The sequence below is a fragment of the Bacidia gigantensis genome (genome assembly GCF_019456465.1).
Source record: "Bacidia gigantensis strain McMullin 20006 chromosome Unknown contig_132, whole genome shotgun sequence".
NCBI lineage: Eukaryota > Fungi > Ascomycota > Lecanoromycetes > Lecanorales > Ramalinaceae > Bacidia > Bacidia gigantensis.
Window position 1 is genome coordinate 268,519 of NW_025408592.1, and position 27,616 is coordinate 296,134.

Here is a 27,616-nt window from a genome sequence, read left to right on the forward strand (position 1 = left end):
CTGATCCTTGAATGCGCTCTCGGATTTTGGACTTTATCACGCTCAACATTACGCGCAAATATTGAGCTATCATGGAGATGGTCCTGAGCCTTCAGAATGATAATCTCATTCCCGTCAGAAAGAAAAGTAACAGCTTAGGCGTCTCGCCGACCCCATGCAGCCGCTGTCCCAAGCGAGATTTCGTCTGCGATCGCCAGCGACCGAAGTGTGGTAGATGTAGGTCGGCTCACACTTTGCAGCAGAAGCGATTTATAACATGTGATCAGGTCTTCAAAGCAATCAAGAGTGTAGCTATACTTTGAAGCTCCGCTGGGTAAGACCGAACATGGGGACAGCAGTGAACTCGAATTCTTGGGTGCCATCATCCGGCATCGAGCTGTCAGAAGCTGGCCTATCATTTCAATACTATTGCGACTGTCTGATCAACCTGGGCGGTGGCGAGAATGGCCTCGGAAGACCACTGCGGCAAATTCGACCCCTAGTGTCTGGATCAGTGCCTCTGCAGTATGCCATTATGTTCTTGGTGGCACAACACCGCCAGTATCCGCGCGAAAAGCGCCTAAATTTCAAAGGTCGTGCGCTTACCGCGTTCCGTAAAGATCTAAGCAGGGCAGATGATGTTGTCAAGCTGGGAGTGATTCTCATTCTATTATTCGCCGAGGCGGTCGACAGTGGCATAGGACCATGGCGAATACACTTACTTGCGGTAAGGGGGATAATGGAAGCGCAACACTCGATGAAGTCGTTGAAAAAGCCTTGGAACTCCATTGAGATAGACCTTTATCTTCAGTTTTACTGGTGGGACACCATAGGCGCTTTGCTTTCGATGCAAAAACCGGTATTGCCACCCAAGGCGCTTGAGGCTCTATTGGACCAGGGGAAGCCAAAAGGAAGCCGCTATGAGGATTGTCAACACGAGCAACTATTGCCGTGTTCAAAAGCGATGTTCCTTAGGCTAGTAGAAGTAGCCCATGGAGACGCGCCAGAGATCGGGAAGCCACCGGTGACTTCCAAAAGTAATGTAATCGCACACCAGCGTGCCTCTTTCGATAGTAAGGTGGATAGCTTGTGGTACCATGCTCTTGCGACGTATGGCGTGACAGCATACCCACCATATCGTGTAGGTAGAGCAACCTTTGACTACCACGCGGGTCAGGTGTTCGATCTGGCGCGTGATCTTGTGGACGACCCGAGGCTGAGACATCGGATCATGTTCCCTCTGCTTGTATCAGGCTCTTGCACGGACGACCCAAAGCGGCGAGACTTCTTTCAGTGGTACTGCGAGTCGTCTTTTGAAGAGACTCGATTTGGGTACTTCAATCTTGGATTGACAATTGCGAAAAACGTTGAACAATTAAGGAGTGACGAGAGATCGAGTAGGAAGAATTATGCTGGCGCCGCGTACTCATGTTGGCGGAACCTGACGGCAACGGAGGATGCTGAACATGCTATGCTAGGTTAGCGAATGATTGTTGCAGCTCTCATATGAACGTGGAGAGCTACGGTGATCCTGGGTACTGGGCGAATGTACATACATGTCATGCAGTAACTTCTCGAGCGGCCTCGCGCCCTGCAAGTCGTGCAGACTCAGACGTGGCGCGCTGATTCAAGCTGTGAAAGGTAACGATGAGAGGGTATACGCAGAGTCGTATTAGGGATGGTGAGCTGCACCTAGACATGGTCTCGGAGAGACTTCGCTTGAGGTGCATTTCTGCGATTGACTTTGTCCACATACCTTGATTTGTTAAGGCGATGTCCCGGCTGCATGGACCCCCTTGAGGCAACCTCGACGGTCATCCATGTCAGGATAACGGACGTGGTAGCCGCGCGTTTCCACGGGCAGATACTGACGACATCCCCTATAGAGAAACAGGAAGAAGCTGTAGGAATTGAATCTGCAGGCAGTATCCTCTGGTGGCAGTGATGTTTATTTTCCAACAGAACGTTGGCCTCGTTATGAGCCTCCGGAGGGCGAAGACAACTGTGATTGGTTGAGGCGTTGGGCAGGAATACTCGAAGACTCCGAAGGAATTGGACTCGATAGTAGCAGCTCGCTAGTCCACAATGACTGAAGCCCCAATATTTAGTATGCATGAAGCTTCACCTGTCGTTTCACCGGTCTAACGGCCCATAAAGTCAATCCTCAGCTAGTTGCTGTCAGCTGATCATCAACTGCTGCGCTGTTTGCGACATCTCCTCGAATTCTGCAGCTTGATGACGTGATCTCCATCTCGAGTCTAGATGCTACAATATGGTTATCTCTTGCTGACTGTCATTTGTGGCATAGGAAAGTTGTAGGCGCACTGTGTCATTCGCGGGAGATTTCGGGCGCTTCAGGCGCACTTGACCTGCGGATTTGATCAGCACACGATTCAAAATCCTACATGAATTGGATCGCGAATATCACCATCTGCTCTTGCAGTCTCCTTTCATCAGGCGAAGTCTCGAACACATTCAACGTGATGTGCCGTTGAATTTTGACCATTTCATACGCATCTCGGCAACGAGTGAGAGCTTTCTTGAAGCAATAGGACTCGGGGTGTCAACAGCTTCAAAAGGACGGTAGACAATGCAGTACCGGCTGCTCATTGTAATGACAGAGCGCCGTCGGAGTAAAAAGCAGGTCGGTGCACATATCACTGCGCACCTCGTTGGTTCAACCAAAGCGGAAAGAGACGATGATAATATGACCACGAAATAACGTAGAGTTATGGGATATAATCGAAGAGCGGACTGCGCAGTAGGATTCACACACTGCAGCGGGCAGGAGCCGCACCTCAATCATCGTGGCATGAAAATGAACCTTTCCATTGGAAGAAATCGAAGGCTGCAGGCTTTTCCAGGAGTGACGTGGAGTCGCTTCATGTCCCAAGTTATGATAAGCCTTCACATAGCACGCTTCTTATCAAGTCCGCGGAGTTGCGGCACCTCCGTCCATCTTGGGTCAACCTAAACAGGGTATAGCCAGGCTCAACGATTCAGGTACGCACTCATGGTGTAGTTCGATCTTTCAGAGCAATGTCCTACACTCCTTATGATAGGCGTCACCTGTTCTCAAATGACTACTTTGTACTCATTGCTCCTTTGACCTCGTAGGATGTATTACCTCACGCTGTCACCGCGCTCTGTTCCTTGAGAGCCTTCCTTGTTACAGTCCTCTCGCTTTTCCAGGACCGTGCCCATCTCCAAGTCACCACCTGTCTTGTTCGCGGGGCCCATGTTGGTAATGAAGATCAAGGGCAGACTCAATATGCCATTTATCCTTCAACAATGCAAGCAGAATTAAGCAACGATCGGAGGGCCCCGAGAATCATAGCAAGAAGTCTTGACACAGGCCGGGGTAAGGTCCCGCTGGTTTGCAAGCTTTCAAGAATTTCCGCACGACTTATTGATTGTAGAAGGTCTCTGCCGACCATGGTCTTGCCTCTGTGAAATTTCAAGGACCTTCTAGCCACAAGAATTGAAATGGATGATACGGTGAAGGGGCCGTCCGCAAACGGCTCGAAAGACTCGACGCCGCCGAGTAGCTCGCCATCCGAGACGAAAATCCTTGATTGGTGCAGGCGGCGAGGATCTCTTAGCTAAACACAAGAAGCAGCGCCGAATGTATGTAGGGGGTTCTTTTGTTCATCTTGCCTGTGATCCGCGAAGCACAGCATCCAATGCGTTACCTTCTGAAAGGACGCTGGAAGATTCGGCTGGAAGAACCCGAGCTGACGCAAAAGACGGATTCGCGACAGCGATTCACCCAATGTTGCCTCAGACGACCCCAAAACTCATCGTCCGTGTAATAAGAGGTATAGTGTATGGCCCAGCCTCCAGGAGATTCACTGAGAATCTCGGCTCTTGCAGCGCGTGACAGCTATTACGAGATGAGCCGGCGGAGCCATGCAAGGTTGAGGCTCTCCGATCTCAAGCGGAGCGGAACTCTTGTTCGACGACTGCGATCGATGTAAAATTCTCTTGACAAGCTTGCCATTTGTCATGACGCGTCTCGTCTTTGAGGGAGGAGGGTATGATATTCGGCGATCACGAGGACAAGTCGCTGCTCCTCATGACTGAAATCCAGATTGACGGCTCAAGGAATTTGCGAGCAGTTTGAACCGACGTCAATGCACCCTAGTACACCTTGGACTCTTGGGCTTCAGGCTGGGTCCTCCGATGACGGCTTGTGGTCGGCATGACTCGAGCCGCGGCCTTGCGGGAGATGAGTGCATAACTGCTGTGCTGCTGTGCAGGAACTCCTAGCGCTTGCTCGCATTCGAATCACAAGCAGAAGAGTTCTGATGTGCTGTCGCACCGCGACCTTGCTCACCAGGGGGAGGAAGATGCTATGCAATTTGATGTTGGCTTCCGAGATTTCATGCTAGTCTGCTTACGGAAACGCTTTTATCGCCCAGCGCCCTCCTCGGCCAATGATGAACCCAGGAGTCCTTTCGAGGGGTGACTCCATCTTACTGCTCGGACTTTACACAGGTGCTCCTGCAGATCCTGAGTGAAACAGTCGAAACGCCAGCAGTTTTTTTTGGTTTAGCGGCCTCACGTAGATCACCTTGCTCTGGGATCATGGTGGCAGTGGTGGTACAGGAATAGGTGGTCATATGCAGTGGCTGGTCTTCGAGGTCCCTCTCTTAGAATCCCTGAAGTTTCCACCGGAGGACCCCTCTAGCCCATTGGAAATTTGTGGCGGACTACGAATCTTCATCTTGTAGTCCTTTCGATACGTCCATGCAATGATTTTTGGCTGACTTGTCCGCTGCCATTTCTCATTTTGCCTAATGTGGAGACTCTTTTCCAAAAGTGAAACAATATTTGGAGAGCGCAAGGGTTTGATCTAGACCCTCCGCCAACGCAGCTTAAATGCTGGAGCTCAAATGCGGTATATTGTATCTGCCCTTGCATGCCTCGAAGTGATTTCTCTTGCTCTTATAGCCACTACCATCCGTGCCCTTGATTTTAAATATGAATTTCACACAACTCTGCAAAATTTGGAAATCAGAAGAGCGTTTGAAAAGCACATTACTGCTTAAAATTATCAATTCAACATTCTATCGCCGCCATGTCTCCCGTGTGCTTCGTATTGAAGATTGAAAACATAGATGGCATACAAGTGAACACTCTGGGGCCACTTCTTGAGATTTTCAAGAAGAGAGTAGACCAGGCTCTAAAGCCTCTAGCGAAGCTGAGCGGTGAAGGGTTCCGATTCCGGCAAGTAGCATTGGTCTGCCGCTTCTGTGATTTGTATCCTTCTAACTTGCCCTCAAAGATATGGTACATGGAATGAACAAACGAACGAGTGGACCGACGACTGGTGGTTGCATGAAGTTGGCTGCGCAACGAAATTATACAAGCTGCAGCCCTCCAAGCCCATGAGCACTGGAGAGCTCAATTCCCCAATTAGGTACAAGCCACTGCTTGAGCATCGATATACTTGCTTACGAAATATCGAGGACTTCTTCTGGCAAGAATCATTATTCTGAGGTCGGGCCAAAATCGAATGGGTCTCCTCAACGCAGGCGGGCTCCTTCTTTGAGCCACGTTAACACTTTTGGAAGGTAGGTCCCTACGCAAGCGATGCTCAGCCGTACTAATTGGAGCATTCATATAGCAACTTTCCCTGCCTAGCCTACTCTGAGAGACCCGATGACAATGACAGTCCAAACGAACAGATACCGGACGTTGATAATCCCAATTTGATCAACCAGGAGGACAATTACTACGAATGGTGCGACCAGAGCGCCATTCTCGGCTATCCCTCCACATCAACTTCGACGAATTATTCTCCGGTCGCCAATGTGCCAAATACTTTCGGGGCGGCAAATCGGGGCTGGGTTAGCCCTGCAAACAATTACGAATCCCTCCTTTACCCAAGCAAAATACCGACTACACAATGGCTGCATGCACCTGTCGAGAATTATCGACCCTGGCCCGCCCATGACCCAAACCTCGTCGCTCAACAGCCGGGGAACGGACCGTTTCGGCAGCGCTGTGAGCCTTGGACGTTCGATTATCACACGTGACGTGACCACCAAGTGAGCAAAGAAGGACTCTCGAGAAGGGAACAAGAACAATGGGGACGACAGCCACCGTCACCTCTCGGTAAACTTAGATCACTATATTGGTATTGCAGCAAGCACTCATAAAAGGGTTTCGGCATCTAGCTAGACTTCATTCTCTTCAATATCTAGCATTGAAACACATCGCTTGATCTTGTCTCTCGCATCATAAACATTGAAGGTCCGGAGTATCATGTGAGGTCAGTGGCCGCTCCCTTTCGTCCGTCATGTAAATATTATACCCGTCAAGCATATACATACGTCCACCACGCGCTAACATCCTATATCCAACAAAACACGCGTTGACGGTCCTAACCACTTGCGCCTAACACAGTCCTGCTTGGCTGGCTCGAATCACATGCTTTCCACATGACCATAACGTAACCCCTTTGCACAATCGTACTTTAAATCACATCACCCTAATGAGGCGTTTTGCAACATCATGTCCAAGACTTGGACATCCCTTGATACCATAAACGCTCCAGCTATGCTTTGTGTGACTTGTCACTCACCCTAGGATTGAATTGATTAGGCTAGTGCAGCCCTAAGCCCTAGATCCAAGACGAAACCAGCCCTCTGCTCTTTCGCAATCGCTTTGCGGATATGTTGAGCTGTCAGGGACTTTCCATGATGTCCTTAGCTTGGCTCAAGCAGTATAAGAGTCCCGTCTCGTCAGTCATGGCTTCTGGTTGCCTAATACTGCAGAAACATGGACGCAAGGGGAACTTCAGCGCGGCTTGGCCATGAAGGGATCTCTGCGCTTGAATCAGATTTCTTATAGTGGAATGTGCACGGTATCCAGACAGGCTTTCGTATCTGATACGGGAAACTCTAAAAGTAGACCATCTCGTGAACTTTTAGCAGGGCGTCTTCATATAGAAATTTGGAATAAATATTGATCCTCAACCAGGTTGTTGCAAGTGCCTCAGGCGGTCTATTTCCATATCTATTCAGTGGATGAGGCCATGAACCGTAAGACACACCGCGGCCGCTCTGTACCCGTCCTGTTCTACATGTGCTCTGTTCTTCATTTCTTGACCATATATGGCTTTAGAGGCTTCCATATCAACAGTCAAGAGCGTAAACTCCAGGTAGCATCCCTGGCTCCTGATCTTTGTGCGGTGGCTTTCTGCGCCGCGAACATCTTCAATAGACAGATTGCAGGCTCTTGACCCCTCAATTTCAAAGGTAAGCGCACATTCTTCGCAGCTTTGAATGTGACGACTGTAGACTCTTTCCCATCAATATGTGTCCTAACTCTGTTTTCTAGAAGTCGCTTGACAGGAGAGGTTTCAGAGGCACAGGATGGGGAGGTCTTGATGATTGGTAGGGATATCCCGGGAGTGGTGTTGATGGGTCAATCGGATCGGTCGAGCTAGTATTGAATCATTGCTGCATGTGGCTCTCGAGAAAAGAACAAGCGCTGCACGAGAACACTTGAGGGTCCAGTAGGGGCCGCAAATTCGTGCGAGTGCCAAAGGTCAAAGTATATTGTGGCATTTGTAAAGCTTGACAGGTCGCTGTAATCTGAGCATCATTGGGCGCGTCGAAACATGCTCGAACTAGACGATCAAATGATTAGATTAGCATCTTCTGGGCCATTGATCCTCCGTCGAGTCCGCTGTACAGGGGTCTACTTAGGTACTTCGTCCCAACCCGTAAAAGGAGAGGAAGGACGGTGACTGCGGCCAGCAGGTGGTATGGTCAAGCATTGGCCAATGTAAGCCAAGAGCATGAAAACGAGACCCGCATTACAAGCAGGCAAGCGCGTGTCGTGTACGAGGCCAAGTCCGACGTGCAGCACGAGGGATCAGCTACTGTTGTCACCCGTCCACCTCGAGCAAGACTCCTGGTAATCAGCAACTCGAGGCAACGCGAGCCTGCAATTGGATTTTGAATGACGATCTTCTCAACGCGAGCACTCTCTGCGTATGTAAGAGCCTGTTTTGCCGTGGTAACATGTTGAAGCTACAATATAATCTCAAGCAGTCGCGCTTGGGTAGCCGAGCCGGCAGCCGCTCGACATTTTTAGTGAGGTCAACGACATGGCGTGTCGTCACCACTTTTATTGCACAATGCGACGACATGCACCTTCGGGAGGTACAGAAGCCGGGCCCGACTTGCAAAGGCCTCCAGATGCCATCCCTTGCGCCGGCACGGGTGAAATAGCATCGGGTTTCCAAATGTGGCCGGCCTTTTGACGGTCGATGGCACGGCAAGCTCGCTATCATTCAACGGAGCCCCGTTAAAAGGCCGTGATCGTTGACAATGATCTGATCAAACATTCCATGGCTCTAGAAGTATCAGTCTTTGGCGGGACGAGATCAGCACCCCCTGGTGCTCATACCTCCCACGTCATCATACCTAGCTGGTCGAGTTCGATGCATGTGGTTCCAATTGCGCCACGACACCTTGGGGCTCAAATGTAGACTTTAGAGCCATGTATAGGGTGTGCTCTTGAATTTGCTAGATATAAACTCTGACCACTAGATGCGTGGTCGGAATACACAGCTTGATCAGCTCCATGACTGTCAAACAACAAACATATAATACAGAAAAGAAAAGAAAGGAAAGGAAAGGAAAGGACAAAAGCTCTGCACGGTAAGCCGATAGAACGGGTCTCGATACTGCTATCTTCCACGAGGATTACATCAATCCATCAAAAGTACTTCAACCCAGCGAGAGGGGCTGACAGAGCAAGAACTCCTTTAGAAAATGGACAGCCTCTGTTGTAGACCGTCAATCACGGTGTCACTAGGCGTCGTCGTGCAAATTTTTGCGATGGCCGCTGGCATCGAGCGATGAGCTTACAAAGTGGATTTCGAACCTTTCATCGCCGAGAAGTGGCCAATGCCTGCCCTATGCAATATGTCCTTATCGTGATCATCTTGTACAAGTCGCCGAAGTAGTTCGGTAGTGAATGAAATGGCTGGGACATGCTGCTAAACAGTGGCTCCAAGATCTTTCACGATGTTCCACGCTCTTTCATTCATGCGGGCAGCCCGTACTTTATATGGTTTATGCTTCTCTTCATTTTCCATTGTCATGTTTCCAAATCCTTCTCGCTCTTTGCGGGCTTCTGGTGTGACCCAGCAATAGCCTTATCCCGCAAGTTCCCAGTATTTATTTCAGACCCGAAGTTCTTTTCAATATATGCAAAATCAGTCTAGCGATCAGCATCTTCGCGGCGAGGGGGGTATGGAAAAGACTGCGGATGCAGACTTAAAAGTGGGCTCGTGCATTGTGGATAAGAGCTGCAGAGGAGACGGAGGCAACGTCAGAAGGAGATGCTGTGGCACTGGTGCAGGTACGCTATAGACACCCCGTCAGTCTTCATTAAAGTTGATATCGTTGTCTAGAGCTTACACAACATGGTCTAGGGGGTGAGCGCTGGATACGTCCAGGTCCTGATTACTTCCTACACCAAGAAATTCTGCCGGCAATCATCTCCTAAGAGGCATGCAAGCGGAGGTACACACCCAATCGATATGAGGCTCCATCGCAGTAAGGCCTTCTGGTAGATTGTCACTGACTTATGAGCGGCTGGTAATCCAGAGCTTAGGCCAAGGCTTGTATTTGCACGCTTAAGGAATGTTCCTCAATGACCTATTTTTCCCCTCCTTGTATCTTTTCCTCCTCTTGGCTGATATTGTATAGGTATGACATACTCTTCATACAGAGTGCAAGCAGATTTGAGGCGACCTAGATGGACCCTTCCAACAGAGATAGCATTGTCTCCTGAGTCTTCTTCAGCTGATCACCTCTCATTGCTCTCATTGGGCCCACGAATCTTTTGAGGGCCCTGCAGAAGGGAATTGCCCTAGCGCTTCAATTCCTCACAGCCTTTGGGAAAAAGGCAGGTCACCTTTGTGCTTGTTGAAATTGCATATGCACCTCTGTGCTGATACGGGCTTTTAGGGAGCAGGATCAAACGATTTTGCGTTGCGATCTCATCACCACGAGTACAAGGAACGATATTATGGACGACTTGAATTCATCTTCTGCGCAGATGACGGCAAACGCGAGGTGGCAACATTCGATTCAGGAACTTCGAAGTTGACACGGAGTACCTCTATCTACATCTCTACGGCATAGCCTTGTTCATCAGCCGAACCCACAGTATTTTTGCTCGCCGCCCTATGATACAGCTATCTACCCTCCTGATTGGTCGATCTTCTCGAGAATATCGGTCCTGTGCTCGGAGACGCTGAATGATTGCCTTCAGAAGTCACAGCCTACGACATGCCATTGCACAGGTCTTCCTGACCAGGCCCCGCCGTGCAATCTTTACATTGTCCTACGTTGCCGGGCATGACTTCCAACGAGAGCATCCGAGGCTGAAGGTGAGAAATGATTTGGTCGATGTTTGAGATCTTTCATTTGCGGAGATGTACCCGGCATCTAAGTCACAATCTCAGAGGGTACAAAGTCTTTGTTTTTGGTTCAGCATTCTAGGGGCTGTCCCTAACCTGCAACAAATCCCCACATAACTTCAAACTTGGAATAGTGTCATTCCGATCTCACAGAGCTCTTCATACACCTATTTTCCGCCTTCACTCGAGTGATGGTGGTGTGTTCTGACAGATGAGTGGTACCGCTTATTGCTAGCGCTCGACCTACCAGCTGATCTAGCCGCATGAGTATTGGTGATTGGATGAAGTCACCACTCTTAGCCTGTTGTTGCCTGATATTCGCTACCACCGGCGGTGGCAATCTATCTTTTAGCCGCTCACGTGTGTTGGCGTGCGAGTCGTGCATAGCGCTACTCGTCCAAATCACGTAACCCCGGTTGTCTGATGCTCAAAGAAGTTAGCATTGCTTTGTCTACAGTAAAGCGGCGAAGGATATGCTGTGCATGGCTTGCTTACCCTGGATGTCCCAGAGCCATTGGCGGTCCTCGAATGCCGAGCGTCATTTGCTACCATCCCGCTGTCTGCTATCAGGCTAGACGTCTGTAGACATGTGTGTGCGCAGAGTTGACATAACTACCGCTAACGGACTCTCTTCCGGACAGCTTTTGTGACCTGTGTCACATTTCTCTTCTCCCCAATATGACACCTCAGCATTAGCTACGTAGCAACAAGGCTTAAGCAGGGATCCCTGACTTCTGTCATGCTACGGGGAAGAACTTCCCGGGGAGGCTTGGCCCTAACTTCATAGAATAGGGGCTCAGTCCATATGCCTTGTACAAGACTTATCCCACATGAGGGTCATTCATCGTCTTCTAGCAGTCAATGTAGGACACAATGCCGCCTTTGTCATACATTATCCAGCTCCAGCCTCCAGTGGGCATGGAAATGGATGCTTTAGGGCCTCTCCTTGAGACTTTGAAGCAGACTGTTCATGAAGTCTTGACCAAGCAGGACTGGAGTATCTGTGAAGGTGTTCGCATCAGGTACACCAAGTCGGCTCTAATCTTTAGTAGCCTACTAACAACGCATCATAGATGGAGGACGTTAGATCTTTCATCAAACGAATGGTCTGATGGATGGTGGATACACCAGACCGTGGCTAAGATCGGTTCGAAGCCCCTTGAAAACAAATGTTCGACAAGCTTCCAGACGATCAATTCACAACGAAGGTTTAAAATTCCCTACACTGCCTTAAAACCTACTCAGGCCGCATCCAGGAGTCCTAGTGAAGCACAGGCCCACGACCACTTAGCTACAGAGCCATCCTCACTCCAGAGCCAACGTACGTCCTACGAGTTTTGGCGGTCATTGAACGAAAGGTAATCAGGCTTGTGTTAAAAAAGCATTTAGACACCTCAAATCTGACATAGCTCGTTTGGACAGACCTCGCTACCCGTCGACTCCTCAACGTGACTGCATCGCGCCGTGCCACCGATCCTGCAGCATCGATTGCGCTGCTTCTCAGAATCGTCGACAGCACGAATATACTGCCACGGATGACAACTTGAGCTTCACCACTGATTCATATTCTACATTGCCCCTGATAGGTGACTCTCCAGCCCTTATGGAGGTACATGAGATGAGACAAGAGATGGGACAAGGATGGCCGACTCAAATCGGCCAAAGGCAATTCAGCTGGAACGAAGATGCAGATCAGCACGAATACCACAAAGACCCTATGCTCAATTACAATGACGGAGATCAATGGGAATGGGGAATACAACGGGCGGCTTCTGAAACCTACAACCAGCTGGGATACCTACAATAATTTGATTACCTATGCTGGTATGACATTTCGGTTCTGTACACGTGGTGACCTTCGAAATGATGGGAATGCAAACAAAATCTGGGTTGACGTACAAAGAAGGGTTCGCTACTTCCAGGAGACGATTGCGAGATCAAATGTTTCTATCGTCTATATGTTGAGAAGACATTGAATAAGAAAAGAAGACAGAATGCCTTACAGTCGAATATTCTCCCTTGCTACTCCTCTGCCTACTTTCTGTAGTCTTGGAGTCTCCTGCACGACGCCACACAAGCATGGAATCCTTTGTTATCCACCCCTTGCTGCTTCGACCCATTCCCTAGTTGCCACACCGGAAACCTTTCAAGAGATTCATGCATGTTATTTACACCTACATCTTCCTCGCGAGTATAAGGCGAAGGTACTCCACGCATTGGGTTACTCTTTGCCCAGCCTTTGCTTATTCTTTTGACAAAGACTCATTAGGATAGAACCTCTCCCCAAAATCATTCACGCCATTTTTCAAGCTTGCCAACGAACACTTCTAATTCACCCGTGTTGTAGAATATACAGATACCTTCATCACTTGCCCAAAAGGACGTAGAAGAGTCCCATTCACCGCGTTAAAAGTACCATTCGAGCCTCTCATAATGTATGCTTCTTTTGTCATTAGGCAAGTTTGAAGGCCAAAACCACCACCCACGGTATTCATGCAAGACTCAATTATGTCCCCATAGTATCCGAACGCAGTGCTCTCCTGTTCAGACGCGATGAATCATGACCGTATCCCTTCTATTTGACCAGTTGATCCCCTCATCCCGTGATACCAAGCAGCCTCAAACTCCGTCCACAAATAAAGATCACCTGATGCAATCTTAGGATACCTGTTTAGCAATGGCATCAGGCGCCAAAAGGACGCCATTTCATTCCTCTCCAGCAAAGGAGATAGGGCTGACTATTTTGCCACCCACATAGAAGACCCTTTGCGAACAACTGAAGCCTTCACGTTGCATCGTGCATATAGTTTCTCCCATTTAACCACGAAATTCTCCCACAAGACTATATACCAGGGCAGCGCACTTCACTTCAACTTCTCAACACGAGATCGTCAGGATCTCGAAGCCATGCTCAATATTTAACCCCGCACATTCTACTGGTACGCATAAGTGAAACTTCCACACCTACCTACATACTCGATGTTCAGTAATTTCCTCTTTGTCAGCTATCAAAGGGGCCAGAAACCTTTGCAGCAACAAGGAATATCATAATTGGGATCATTTAGACTCATGGTCGTTCGAAAGAATTTCTTAGACATGTACTCCTGGCATATATCATAGGAAAGGGCTCGAAAAAGAGTCATATACCAAAATCTTCATTCACATCATATATACAATCCGACCACTTCCCCCTTTTCCCTCTTCCAGCCTTACCTCCCCAAAATCGTTACCCCAGCGCACATCCCAAATTCCTATCCATACAAAATCCTTAGCTAAACACAGCTCAAGCTCCCTTCTCCCAAACTAAGCGACCGAAACAAGCCATCGATCATAGACGGCGGGGTATCATAGGATAGCGAGTGAGTCCTGCTCAAGAATCGTGATGTCGTATGCAAACAAATGTCTGCAATGCAAATCGTTTGATGAAGTCGTCCAGTGAGTGATGTTCGTAAATGTCTTCATAGCCTGTCCAGGCATATCGTAGGTGCCAGCCGGGGGTTAATTGATGCAAAATGTATCGTACAAGTAAAACAGTCGAAGCGCAGGAAGCTGGCCGTCGCCATCCATGTCACACAAAGACCGGATGAAACGAGCGTAAAGAGGTCCTAACCGCACTGACCGGCATGCTGCCTCTGACTCAACGGCTGCGGAAACAGCCCCCCTTCAACAAAGCCTGCATATCCCACTCAGGCGCGCTCTCCGTCTTCCACGTCCAAAAGAACCAGCCCGTATGCTTCTCATACGCATCCAGCTGGGCCTCCACAAAACTCCTAATATTGTTTTTATCATCACTACTCAGCGCATCCACAGTGCCTGTATACTTCCCATCACAACTCCCCACCTTGCTGCTCCCCTGGAACGTCCCATCGTACCGCGCGCCCTTGCCGTAGCCATTGAGCCACTTCGCGCAATCGGTCTGCGCGCCCGTCCATTCGCCGACTATCGTCCATTTGTCTGTGGAAGCGAGTTTGGGGCCGAGATCGCAGGCCGCTTTGACGTGATCGGAGGGCGAGCGGGAGACTTCGGAGGGGGAGAAGATCTGGTATTGGTGGGTGTCGAGGATGACGTTCTGGTAGCCGGCGGAGGGGGTGAACTGGCCGTTCCAGTATTGTTGGAAGTCCTGGAAGGCGTCGTGGATGGTGGTGGCGAAGTCTTGGCTGTTTTGTGTAACGGTTTTGTAGCCCGAGTCGTAGAAGGTCTTGATGCCGTCGAGGCTGAGAGAGGAGCCGAGGGGCTCGTTGAGGAGTTGGATCGAGGTCACGGTGTCGGTGGCACCTTTGTAACGGGAGGCGAGGCCGTTGATTGCGTCGAGGGTTTTTTGTACGGTATCGCCTTGTTGCCAGCCGATGGTGCCGTATTTGCCTGAGTTGTCGAAGCCGTTCTGAGAGCCGGGAGCGCCGTGCAGGTCGATGAGTACTTTGAGGCCGGCGCCGCGAGCCCAGTTGATAGCTTGGTCGAGGACGTTGAGTTGGCCTTGCACGTAGGGATCACCGTTTATTGGCGCGACAGCCCAGTAGCCGATCGGAATGCGGACATGGTTGAGGCCGGCAGAAGCGATGGCGTTGAAGTCGGCCTGAGTGATCCACGTGTTCCAATGGTCAGAGAGTTTGCTGTACGCTTGGTCTTTGCCGAGCTTGGCGCTGAAAGTGTACTCGTCGACGACATCGTCACCAAGGTTGAACAAGGAAGGCGTGATCCAGGGCTCAAGGACGAACCAGCCGCCGAGATTGACGCCGCGGACTTTGTTGTTATTATAGTCGAAGGCGATGCCTCGTTTGTTGAGCAGACTGTCCCGATATCAGTTGACTGTGAATATTGTCGAATGCCAACAGAACTTACACTGAGAGCGGCGCCGGCGCCGAGTGAGCGATGCCTAGTAAGGCAATCGCAACAGTTGCGAGATTTTTTAGACTGTATTGTAACATATTGGTCAATTATAGATTCCGACCTGCAGCCTGTTTGTTTCGAAGATATGCAGAAGATCGATCGAACAATGTAGCGGAGGAAGATGTTCCATTCAAATGGGACGAGTGTCTTAGTATGAAAACAAAGTGTCGAGGATTGTTTTGTCGCATATAGCACAGTAATAGGGGCGCGACGTACCATGTTTTATATGTGCGACAAAGAGGCCCCTTGAGCGCATCTGACTAACGATGCCGTGGCCCCTCACCGTCACTGCAAGCATGTGAGAGAGTGAAGTGGTACGATGTCACCGAAGCTAGCCGGGAGCATTTGTTGATGTGTACCCTGTAATCTGGAGATGACGCCTGAGTCAGGAGGCCAATGAAACTAACATCCAATGACATTTTGTAGAAGGAGAACAAAAGGGCGCGTAATGACGCACATAAGATTCGGAAAAGGCGTCAAGGGAGCGGGTATACGGGTGGCGCTGGTCAAATGGAGAGCCTCATGGGAGACTGGAGTCGTGGAGATGTGCGGTCATGGGTGAAGTACAGGTCAGGAAGGGATGTAAGGGCTTGGGTAGGCAAGTGGCAGTGATTGGGGAAATAAACAGTCTTGGCATCCTCGGGAGAGCTTCGGCATCTGTACCCCGCAAACAGCTAAGCCGTATTCGGCGATGAGGAGAAATGTCATTGTCAGATAAACATGCGGATGTGGCGGCGGAACCGATTCCCTAGATCTTTCATATGAGATGGATGTCTCAATAATAGTGAGGAGAAGCAAACAAGTGCAGAACAAGTGCGAATGAGATTCATGGTCAAAGCATGCTGTGATATGCGCGCCCGCAATTCGTCCTCGTAGCGGTGGATCGTGCAATCTCGAGAGATGCAGTATCCTAATCCGCATACTACCTTCGTCGTTCACGCATTGGTGCCCACAAAGATCGACAATGCAAGTGACCTGCGCAGCCATCTGCGGGCCCATGCGAGCCAAAGACTGTCAGAGATGCGTCCGAGGATTAGGGGAGTGCCGAAGCCACACGCGCATCTGTTCTTAAGCACCTCCCTGTGGTCGAGCGTTTGACCCGGCAGTAGCATCGCTCGGAGCCTCGCGAAGTCATTTCTGCCTGTAAGGAGCAACCCTCCGACGACATGTGCGGCATGTCGTCATGTTGGAAGAGGAGGCATTCAGCGCAATGCGCGGGAGGTCACCTTCATATTCTTTGTTGTGCTAAAGGGTCCGTGGAGAAATGCGCATGTGACCACATCTGAGTTGAGCCGCATTGTCACCTTGTGATGCTGGGTCCTTATTCCCACCATTGATACCACGCATGATGCCTGCCCTCACCAAAAGCAACGGTCACCAGCTGTATAGCGACGTCACTATGATGTTGTCGGCTTCCGAGTTGAGTAACCTCCAAGGTTTGCCAGAAGAAGGTGACACGGAACTGGAACTTTTGTCTCACAAAGTACATGAGTACAGAACATGACCAATGTGGTCATCAGCGCTGTTGCTGAAACCCAGGGCGTGAGAATTGGCGGTAAGTAGGGGTGGCCAGCTGGGTTGCTCGTGTCCGAAGTACTGCGGAGTTCAGGTGATCGTCTTCGGAGGACCTATTTCCAGGGACCAGTTCAAGTAGAGAATGAGTGGAAAGAGCCACATGATGAGTCTTTCGCCTCAAACATAAATACTGTGGCGCACCTCCGGACTACGAGCGGCCGGAAGAGTCGATATCAACAATGAAAGGCTTTAGCGGTGCTCAACCAGGCAAAACTTCTTTGAAGATAGACATAAAAAGTAAGCTATGACCTCGACTGCTGGCAGAAGTAAAATTCCTCCGAAAAGTGACTTGCCGCTGGAGTTCAGCATTAGAAACAAAGGGCGAGAAAAGGAGCAGAGCCGACGACAGGACTCGACGAAGGTAAGTGATAGCGGAAGCCCTTCCGCTCGGCATCAGCTCCTACCCCTGATGCCGACCGACCTTGTCGCCCTCAAGTAGTTAGCAGAAGGGAGCTGGGCGCAGCGGAGCGCGGTCCGGTGGTGGGGCATCGACGACAAGGCTGCGCTTGGGCGTAGACGTCTCCCTTTCACAACATCCAAGTGTACATAACGACCAATATCTCATTAGCATATGATACAGTTCATACGCCACGGATCTTGTTGATTCTCTTGCTTCATCCTCTTCGCTAACCTTTTTGAATATTGCTAACATCCTAGCTCCCTCCTGCTTCCTTTCCAATCTGATCGCTTCAATGGCAGAGTCCAACGGCACCGTCAATGGCAACGGCACCCATAAAGCACATGGAGCAAATCCCTCCAAAGATCAAAATACTGATCCCTCGTACATAGTCCCTCTTCACCTCCCTGGCAGTCACTCCACGCCAGGACCAACAACATTTCCCGTGATCTCCCCAAAGACCTCCACCACAATATGGCACTCCGCCTCAGCCTCCGTCCCCCACGCCAATGCAGCCATCTCCTCAGCATCCACCGCCTTCCCCTCATGGCGGGCCTCCTCTCCTCAAACCCGGCGCTCCATCTTCCTCAAAGCCGCGCACATAATGCAAACCCGCTCCTCAGAACTCGAATCCTACATGATCGAAGAAACAGGCGCCGAACCCTCCTTTGCAGCCTTCAATACAACAACCTCCATCGCCTTCCTCGAAGACGTAGCCGGCCGCCTCCTCTCCATCCTCACCACCACCTCGCCCATCTGCCAAGACCCCACGCGCCGCGCCCTGATCCTCAAAGAACCCTTCGGCGTAACCCTCGGCATAGCGCCCTGGAACGCGCCCTACATCCTCGGCATCCGCGCCGCGTTGTCCGCGCTCGCGGGGGGCAACACCGTAGTGCTCAAAGGCTCCGAACTCTCCCCTCGCTGTTTCTGGGCGATCGGCTCCATTTTCCGCGAAGCTGGCCTTCCGGACGGGGTGCTGAGTGTGATATACACGCGGCCCGAAGAGGCAGCTGCGGTGACGAACGCGCTGATTGCGCATGCGGCAGTGAGGAAAGTGTCGTTTACGGGGTCGACGGCGATAGGGAGGGTGATAGCTGAGCAGTGCGGGAGGGAACTGAAGCCTTGTTTGCTGGAGCTGGGGGGAAAGGCGCCAGCGATTGTGTGCGCGGATGCGGATTTGGAGGTTGCGGGGCGGGAGGTGGTTCTGGGGGCGTTGTTGCATAGTGGGCAGATCTGTATGAGTACGGAGAGGGTGCTTGTGCAGGAGGGGGTGGTGGAGGAGTTTAAGAAGGTGGTGAGGGAGAAGGTGGAGCAGATGTTTGGGGGAGTCGAGGGAATGGTGTTGGTGGGGAGTAAGGGGGTAGAGAAAAATCGGAGCTTGGTAAAGGATGCGCTTGGGAAAGGGGCGAGATACGTGATCGGCGCACTGGAAGAGGAAAAAGGTGAAGTCACGAGGATGAAGCCAATTATTCTGGATGGAGTCGGAGAGGAAATGGAGATCTATCGAACGGAAAGTTTTGGGCCGACGTTGTCAATCTTGACGTATCAAGATGAGGTTGAGGCTGTCAAGATCGCGAATGATAGCGAATACGGGCTGAACTCTGCTGTCTTCACACGAGATCTTGCAAAGGCGATAAGGTTAGCAGGGCAGATTGAGGCAGGTGCTGTACACATCAACTCGATGAGCGTACATGATGAGCCAAATCTTCCACACGGTGGTGTGAAGAAGAGTGGCTGGGGAAGATTCAATACCGACAAGGGGATCGAGGAGTTTCTTGTAACCAAGACTGTCACATGGAAAGAATGAATGATATGATATTGTAGTGAAGAGTCCTATAGACTACGATTTCTCAATGAATTTCGCTCGTAATGCATGCTATATGACTATAGTCAGTCGCCAGTGTGTGGTATCTTCGCTTCGTTGTATCATGGGTATCAATAGTTGTGCCTCCCAATCGCCTGCATGATGCTCAAATAACCCCTAGCTCTGCAAATGCTTTCACGATGTCCGCATCCACATTATCAATGTATTTCGTCCTGAATATATCCATTCCTCCAGAACTTTGGATTGCATGTTCTAGTGCCGTGCGGATGAATGTTCTCGTCTCAACGGTGTGGATGGGGTCGTGTTGAGATAGCTCTTTCGAACGAATCACACTTGGCGAATCAAATTGGTCTGGCTTGAATGTATCATCCTCTGTATGAACAAGACAATCTCGTTTCACAACGGTACCGTCTTTGCCCTCGTACTCCTCTTCAAGTTCAATAAGAACACTCGTCCACATCGCCATATAGAGCTGTAGCCTACCAGAAATCTCCGGGGCATCGATATTGAGAAAAGAGGTCAATGCAAGACATGAGAGCTTCTTGCGGAGAGGGTGACTGATACTATCTAAATGGCTAAACCATTCTTCGATCAGCCACTCGTAGCTTTCATCTGGTCGAACGCTTCGGACTGCGCTGGTCAGGATCGTTGGGCTCAGAATAGCGATTCGGGAGAGCATGGCGAAATAGTCGGTCTCGATGATGCTGGATACAGTTGGATACTTCTTGTTTGGCCCGGTGGTCTGATGCGCTTGGTACGCGTCATGTAAATCGTCCAGCACAGTCGTGAGGAACGGTGTTGCGACCATTGAGAGTGTAACCTGTTCCACAGTGCTCCTGTCGCCAAGTTTTTCAGCAAAACAAAATAATAGCTCGATAGCGTGAGCGACGAGCCCAACGGGGTCTTGAAGAGGTCCCTTGAGAATCTTATCGCATTTTGCAAAGAGTTCAGACGAATGGCCGATAATTTCCATGGGGATTAAGTGGATATACGTTGCAAGGATAGTCAAACCCCGGGCAAGCATCTCGGAACCGACCTCAAGCGAAGGCATCAGATACCTGAATAGCTCGATGACCTCGTGAGGAGCAGGCGATGGTGTTTGGTCCAAGATAGCAGACCAAAGGTTGAGGGCTTCCTCGGCAAGTATTTCCCCTTCTGGAGTCTCGGGATTGGTGGACGCTTGTATGAGAGGTATCAAGGATATATGGTGTGTCCTTGCATGCTCTCCCATGGATCCAAGAAGCGCAACCAATACAGAAAGGATCATCTCGCGGAGGCTTATATCACCCTCGCTGCCAGCCCAGAAAGTTGAAAGACCGGTGAGAATTTGATCGCCAAAGAGAACGACAGAGGCTTCCAGTTTCACAACTAGAATGTGTAAAGAGTTGAGTAAAGCTTGCCTCGTCTCCGCTAGGTCTACTTCCTTGGCTAAGTCCAGTAATCTCTCAATTATCACAGGTGCAAAAGGGACGAAATCACTTGCATTAAAGTCAAAAGGGTCCACAATATTACCAAGCTGTCTGCCGGCAGTAACTCGTACGACTTGGTCGTTGTTCTTATCGTTGGCATTTAATAAATGCTGGATGATCTTGTACACCAGAGGTCGATCGAGGCCTTCCTTTGCTGGTAGCCATTGTCCAAGCACAATGGCTATACGCCTTCGCAGGATGTTGCAATCAGGTCCCTCGGACTGTACTTCGGGAGCAAGCCTCGAGCTGAGAAAACCAGAGAAGTCAAAATTGTCGTGTAAGACGGGGGCCGCGAGACCAAGAGCTGCGTATACAGAGTCCTTATAGAATATGTCTCCATGACTGTAGCTCGATATTGCCGCATTGTGTATGAAAGCCGTGAGGACAGGTACGAGTTCTGCCTTGTAGTTTATGACCATTTCCAGGAACAATTTTTCCGCGCAAGTCCGAATTGAAAATTCCCAGTCTTCTCCAGCTCCTTCTTGAGACTTCTCCCACTCATCTGGTTCTGTTTCCCATTGCTTGAGATCTCTTGGTGTGAATATGAAAAATTTAGAAACCATCACGTCAATAACTTCCTTTGCGAAATCCAGTGTGAGCATTTCATCGCTCATGATTTTCACGGCATCTTTCTTGTCTTTTTTGTTTTCTTCGGTCTGTAATTTGAACGTCATAGCCGGATTGAAAACCATCTTCACACATGCCCTCAACAACAAGAGGCTCTTCAACGCAAAGCGTTCACTGAAGCAAATCTGGTCTTCATCTTCGGCATCCCCATCAGTGCCGATGACAAGGTCCGATTTCTTACCTTTGCCGTATGTTTCGCTAAATTGTCGAGCAAACGCCCAATACGCACGTGCTAGCCCAATGGACTGCGGTAACAGTACAAATGAAGATGGTCGCTCTTTTGCCATGTTCAGGTGGAATTTCGCAACTTGTATTATGTGTTTCTCCAAAAACCACATCATTTTAGATTGAATTCCCAAGGATTGTTGCATACTGCCTTGGGTGAGGCGGTCTAACACAGCTTCAAGCATCGAAGCTAGCGACGAGGACACGTGGACAACATATGGGTCCCGATGGGGGGCTTCGAAGCCAATAACAATGATACGCCTGAGTGTCCGAATAGCGAGTAGACTGGGCGGGAGAGCCTCATAGACGCTAGCTTCATCACCACCATTTCCTCGGAAATAAGATAGCCATCGCTCTTGTAAACTACTGTAGATAGTGAAAACCGTTTGTGTGATGGCGGGAGCCGCCCCATGCAAGATTTGCTGGGTTGAACGTATCCTTGCATTAGTGTATTCTTTGATCACCATGAGAAGGATCAAGAGATGTCGAACGATAAGGTCTTCATCCAGGTTCTTTTCACAAGTCTTTTGAAGGCTTGTAAGAATACTTGGTATTGCGTCTGGCCTGAAATAATTAACCCTTGTTAGATATCTCGAGGCAATTATAGTCTCGATTACTTACCATTCACGCGGGTACTCTATCCTAATGACTCTTGCCACAAAAATCGCAGAGCTCAGGGCAAGGTTGCTATGAGGCTCGTTCAAGACGCTTCCGAGACTCCTTGATCTAATGAGGTCCTTCTCGTGTTTACTGATTGCATTCCGGCTTGCTTTCCTCCATTGCTTGTCGACACCATTCTTCAGGTGTATGATTGCCAAATGCCTGATTTCCGATGGTATGTCATAGTCGATAAAAAGTGATTGTAAAGAGCTGTAGAAGCCAGGGGTACGTGCCCAATGTTCTAGTTGCCTGGTCCCCGTCTGCAGCTGTTGTTGATCATTCGATGTGGAGGCCACCAGGGCCTTGTACAAGGTTTCTCTTACGAGAGGGTTAACTTCACCAGCCACTTCAATCGCGAACGATGGCATTGTTAGCAAGTGATCTTCATATGTATTCTGATCAGCACCAGAGAGTACTCCATCGATTGATGGAATCATAGATAATGTAGTCTAAAATTTGAACCAAGAAAACTACACTCAGTGTTGAACATACTTGGGCAGACATGATTGCGTGAAAAGAGATTTTCATAACACTTCTACGGGGAGGAAGGAGCTATGTGTGTGAGACAAAATTTCACGAATAGTAAAAGTTATCGCCGCTAGCGGCACAACGATTCTAGTCCATGTCTTCCCAACATCATACCATGAGTAATTCAACGTAGATCTCACATACACAGGCAGAATGCCACAAGGTGCCCTCAAGAAAGCGAAGCCAGCGTCTACTGGTACCAAAAGGTGTGACACGCCCTAGCAATCACCCCGATCTACACCTAATGAACCCGCTCTAGATCGACCTCTTCGGGCGTCAAAAAAGGCCAGCGGACAATAGCACCCAAGAAGAAAGCGCTAGCTAACCAGCACAAACTGACTAAAGTATGATTGAACTCAGGATCCACGACTTGAGCTTACGCGCAACAGAAATTCAACGCTGCTATGGTTGGGAAGACCGAACGATCCTTGGCTGAGAAGGCTGGCCATCTTGAAATGATCGGGGGCAAAAAGAAGAGTGCGAAAGAGGGCAAGACACACAAGAATGTCTAGCAGGAAGAGCTTCTGTCTCGATCAAAGACACCAAAAGGGGTCCTGAGATGCTCATTGGAGCTGAGGAGCTCGCGGATTGGTAAACGATTCCACGCTTCTGACTGCAGGACATCATGCTATCGGGAACAACGCTGCGTAATGCGGCTTGCTACTTCCGGACCCAGTACGAGGATATAGGAGGAAGAAGGAAGGCAAGCAGCGGGTGATTGCTGCATCTGCGTCATCTACTGCTATCAATGGTAGCTCGAGGTTGCCGCGTTCAAGATCTGGATATAATGCTATCAACCAAAACAAACGCCACGAAGTTACCGGTCCAAATCAGATTGCCCTAGCTGCTTCTCCGCCGTTGGAATCCAGAGCCTCTTGCCTGGCCTTGCCTTTACCAATCCCACCCTGACCAACGCCCATCCTCCTAGCAACGTAGCTCTGTGCCACCATGCCAACACCCAGAATTAGAGTCTCTTCAACCCATTCGGCCACCCATTCTCTGGGATCGACTCCTCCATTGTTCACTATGTCTGCAATTTCCTCGGGTAGTATCGATTCGGCTGTGTCGGGTGAGGCAGATGCATCAAGCCAGCCGATCCACTTCTCAGGCAAAGATTGCGAGATGGTCGAGAAGGTGATGCCATGTACGGGATCATGCAGATAAAGAGCAAAGCAAATCGTCTCAGTCTCATCCTCTGGTACGGCAACTCCGTCCTCGCTGTTCTTGAGCTCTGTAGCCGGACTACTGAATAAATCCTTTGTTGGCGCTTGGCTGATTGCTTGTATGGCGAGAAAGATATCACTGCTGCGAACAGGATTGCTTTCACTTAACTCTTCAGTCGCCTGTTTCGCAACTGCCTCGAGTCCACCTTTGGCAGCAAAATACTCCGTGGCATAGCTTTCAGCACCGACTCGGCTAAGTTTTGTGCCCTCTACCAGTCCTTTAACTGCTCCAAGATTGCGCGCCTTCGTTGTCTGCCTCCACCACGGTCCGTCGTTCCACCCACTGGTGCTTGAGCCTCTGTAGCCTGCGTCTGAGCCGCGTCGCTGACTCGACTCTTGCCCGCGCTGGATGACCATTAGATCTCCGCCCTCTACTTGCGCCATCACGCGGGAGAATGTGGAATAGATGAGCCGATCGAGGGAAGGATAGCCCACGAAGTCGTGCGTAATATGTATCTGAAGCCGCTCATGCGAGGAGATTGGTGGTGCTAGGGTGTGGAGGATGTTTGTGAACGTTGGAAGTGCTCGTGACCTAAGCTCACCTCCTATTGGGGCATCTCAGTTTCTCCCCAAGAATTGGGGAATTAAAGCTTGCATACCTATGCCACGAAGATGTGTGACATTGCCTTTGACCTGCTCCGCCCATCTTTGCGCTTCCTCGTTCTGCTGTATCTCTTTGGCCAGTGCCTCAGCCTGCTTGACAGCGCCAGTGGCAGCGGATGTGAGGGTGCTCCACCACCCGCCTGAGCTTTGTTTTGGTGGTGAGGATGCCACCTTTTCGGCCTCTGGTTGCGCTTCTTCTGAGCTTGCAGGCGTGAAGCTGTTATGAAACGATCTAGTACTATCTCCCGACTTCCTCATACGCATCTTCTCCTCGCTTGAGCGAGCCCCATCGCTAGTGTCCTTGCCAGCAGGTTTCGGGGAGTCTCTTGAAGTTGGTGTAGCTGAAGTAGATACTGGCTTTGGTGTGTACCTTCCCAGTGATTTAGGCCTTTCTGGAATACCAAATTCCTCTAGTGCAGCTTCATCTGCTTCCTTTCCCTCCACTGGCGGTTTGTTGCTGCCTTCTCCAGCGCCCTCTTGATCTAGGCGTCCGAGTTCTGCTAGGTCTGCCAGAAGATCCTCTCCTGCAGGTACGTCTTTTTTCGACATGATTGAGCTCTTGCTATGACGTTGTGCTTCCGTAAATACACATTCTGCTTGAATCTGCAATACGCTATTTACATGGGGGAAGGAGATGGAGAGAGCCAATCATAGCTGCGCGATCGCCTCGAGGCTAGCTTAGCCCTTAGCGCAAAGCCCCAAAGCTTGGCAATATCTTGGGGAACTCGATTGAGAGTTGTCTGCCCTGAGGCAATCAATGGTTGCGACAAGGCTTGACGTGAGCTTACGTGACGATATATACGATCCTGAAGCAGTCATATACAGTCGATCATTTGGATTGGCTCAGGGTCGCATGCTTTCCTGCCTATTGTAGATCGGCACGACTTGTGTCATGGTTGAGAGTGTTATACAATCGCTGTTGACCATTTCCTATTGTCTCTATTTCTGATCTAGCTTCGCAGTGTTTCCAGCCATCCCATTCTCGTTTTCTTATCTGCAACACGCAGCAAAAAAAGTCAGGATATTCCTTCAGTCTCCATCCCACGCATCCATTCACTTTCATACCCCTCTTTGACCTTTAAGCTTTAATTGCCTCGAAAGTTCGACTTACTGGCCTTTCTTTCTGGACTTAAGATAGCCATCATGATGACAGAAGCTGCCATCGTTGCGGCACTTCTATCTCCTGAAAATCTTACGGATGACGCTCTCGATCGCTTGATAGATACAGCGCAAGGCTCAGCAAAGGAAATTAGAAGGCAAATTGAAAGTCTTTCTGCCCATATTGAGACTCTGGAATTCGAACATAGCCAGAAGGAAGCAGACAAGGCCCAAAAGGTAGAGGAAGCAGTCGAGACACGCATCACACGTGCGCAGAAGCCCTCTCCTAGGGCCGTACACAAGGATAAAGACGTCACTGATTCTACCCCCGTGAAAGCGGAGGCAGTAGTATCGGCTAAACTCCTTCGTCAGACATCACCATCACTGAGATCCCAAACACAAGCGAGCCAGGCAGGACCTTTCTCATTGTCCACTAAACCTACGAAGCAACCTACACAAGCAACGAATTCAAAGACCGAATCTGCACCACCGTCTATTCAACTTGCCACTCAGTCTAGCGAGCCTTCTCAAGTACCCAAGCGAAAACGTCAGGACGAGCTCGAAATCGAAGGCGCATTTGACAATCTCCGCGAAGTCTCAGGCAAACGAAGTCGAAAGCCGCCACAGTACTACCGCAAGAACCAGTCCAGCGGATCTCTAGACCCTTCACCTACTCCTCCATCTGCCGTGTCCAGCTCTCGTAAACAAGCTCCCACGACTGATGTCACACAGGAGAAAGCAGACTCCCAACTTGTATCGCCACCTGTAAAGGAAAAGCGGGCAACGACACAGAAGTCTACACGTACTATCACCTCAACTGTAGCGGAAGCTACACATCAGGCCTCTTCCACCGTCAGTCTAAAGACCAGACAGGCAAAGGCTCAGCTTCCAGCCACCTCGCCAGCCACCTCGGTAGCTCCAAAGGCTCCCGGACTCCCCCAAACCCACCCTCTAAGCTCTCATATAGACCAATCCACTCCGAGTCCTGCCCTCGCCGATACTACTACTTCCATCACCACCCTCCACCAACCGTCACCAACCCCCAGCCCCATCAAACCTGCCCGGTCAAGCAGCCCGCCAGCCTCAACCATCCCCTCGCATCCCATTTCTACTCAACCAGCGCCCCTGCCCACTAATGACCCCTCTTCCAGTGGCGTTCCTCCACCACTCCGCTCCTCAACCCGCCCCAAGCGCGTCCGCATCATCTCCCCCCGCGCCACAACCCCTCACTCACCAATCCCGGTCTCCGAACCACCAGCACGCAAACGCCAACTCCTCAAGCTCTCAGGACCAAAACCGATATTCCCCAGCCTCGACAGCAGCACAAGTAAACGCCGCCTTGCCAGCTCGCACCCCGAAAGCACCTCAACCGGGCAAAAGAGAGTGAAGCGCGTGAAAGTAGAGGCACCAAGCGACGGGGAAGATGAAGCCGCTAGCAACCTCACCAACAAGCCCGCAGCAAAAGCTTTAAACAAACATCAATCACACAAGGTGACCGCGACCTCCCTCTTCCCCGCCACCACCCCTCACGCCCCACCCGCAACATCCAACACATCCCACACCCCCTCAGCACGCCCCAACCCCAACCCCAAACCCTCCAAACGCCGCCCCTCAAAACCATTACGCGGTTTCTCCAATGCAAAGCAAGGTGACAAACCCAAGACGGGGAAGCGAGGGGAGAAAGAGAAAGATGCCAAGCGCTCCGAGACAATGAGGCAGGTGTGGGCGCGACGGCAGGCTGAGGGGACGAACGGGCGGTTTGGAGGGGTACCGGTTGATAGGGAGGCGAGGATTAAGGCTGAGGAGAGAGGGTGGGATGGGTTGGGGAAAGGGGAAAGGGATGGCGCTGTGGTGAAGACGGAGGAGGGGGAAGGGGGTGAGGGAAGAATGGCCAAGGGGAGACGAGGGGATCACGCAGGGCTTTGAGAGGCGAGGATACGAAGAAATGGGAATGAAGAGGTTCGGGGCTGGTGGAACAGATGTTTTGTATCACAGTAGGGATAGGCCAAGTCAATGCAATATGATACACACTTATTGTATTGGCTAGAAAAGAAGAGCCTGGCGCCAGGC

General features: G+C 50.3%; 8 protein-coding genes across 8 annotated transcripts; 5 read left to right on the top strand and 3 right to left on the bottom strand.

The window, feature by feature from the left end:
* Positions 1-325: 325 nt before the first annotated feature.
* KY384_001349 (uncharacterized protein) lies at positions 326-1,462 on the top strand (the record flags this gene model as incomplete). Its single annotated transcript, XM_044809880.1, has 1 exon — positions 326-1,462. The coding sequence occupies one exon, from the start codon at positions 326-328 to the stop codon at positions 1,460-1,462; it is 1,137 nt and encodes a 378-aa protein (XP_044672892.1).
* A 3,597-nt stretch (positions 1,463-5,059) lies between these two features.
* On the top strand, positions 5,060-6,020 carry KY384_001350 (uncharacterized protein; the record flags this gene model as incomplete). The annotated part of the gene is made up of 2 exons (XM_044809881.1): positions 5,060-5,212; positions 5,670-6,020. 2 exons carry the CDS (start codon positions 5,060-5,062, stop codon positions 6,018-6,020), a joined length of 504 nt encoding a protein of 167 aa, XP_044672893.1.
* Positions 6,021-14,066: 8,046 nt separating this feature from the next.
* On the bottom strand, positions 14,067-15,354 carry KY384_001351 (uncharacterized protein; the record flags this gene model as incomplete). Its single annotated transcript, XM_044809882.1, has 2 exons — positions 14,067-15,216; positions 15,269-15,354. 2 exons carry the CDS (start codon positions 15,352-15,354, stop codon positions 14,067-14,069), a joined length of 1,236 nt encoding a protein of 411 aa, XP_044672894.1.
* A 2,229-nt stretch (positions 15,355-17,583) lies between these two features.
* Positions 17,584-19,095, top strand: KY384_001352 (uncharacterized protein; the record flags this gene model as incomplete). The annotated part of the gene is made up of 1 exon (XM_044809883.1): positions 17,584-19,095. The coding sequence occupies one exon, from the start codon at positions 17,584-17,586 to the stop codon at positions 19,093-19,095; it is 1,512 nt and encodes a 503-aa protein (XP_044672895.1).
* Positions 19,096-19,258: 163 nt separating this feature from the next.
* KY384_001353 (uncharacterized protein) lies at positions 19,259-22,598 on the bottom strand (the record flags this gene model as incomplete). Its single annotated transcript, XM_044809884.1, has 3 exons — positions 19,259-22,025; positions 22,071-22,543; positions 22,587-22,598. The coding sequence occupies 3 exons, from the start codon at positions 22,596-22,598 to the stop codon at positions 19,259-19,261; spliced, it is 3,252 nt and encodes a 1,083-aa protein (XP_044672896.1).
* Positions 22,599-22,775: 177 nt separating this feature from the next.
* Positions 22,776-23,134, top strand: KY384_001354 (uncharacterized protein; the record flags this gene model as incomplete). The annotated part of the gene is made up of 3 exons (XM_044809885.1): positions 22,776-22,828; positions 22,882-22,966; positions 23,012-23,134. 3 exons carry the CDS (start codon positions 22,776-22,778, stop codon positions 23,132-23,134), a joined length of 261 nt encoding a protein of 86 aa, XP_044672897.1.
* A 318-nt stretch (positions 23,135-23,452) lies between these two features.
* On the bottom strand, positions 23,453-24,997 carry KY384_001355 (uncharacterized protein; the record flags this gene model as incomplete). Its single annotated transcript, XM_044809886.1, has 2 exons — positions 23,453-24,390; positions 24,445-24,997. The coding sequence occupies 2 exons, from the start codon at positions 24,995-24,997 to the stop codon at positions 23,453-23,455; spliced, it is 1,491 nt and encodes a 496-aa protein (XP_044672898.1).
* A 594-nt stretch (positions 24,998-25,591) lies between these two features.
* On the top strand, positions 25,592-27,472 carry KY384_001356 (uncharacterized protein; the record flags this gene model as incomplete). Its single annotated transcript, XM_044809887.1, has 1 exon — positions 25,592-27,472. One exon carries the CDS (start codon positions 25,592-25,594, stop codon positions 27,470-27,472), a length of 1,881 nt encoding a protein of 626 aa, XP_044672899.1.
* Between the last annotated feature and the right edge of the window lie 144 nt (positions 27,473-27,616).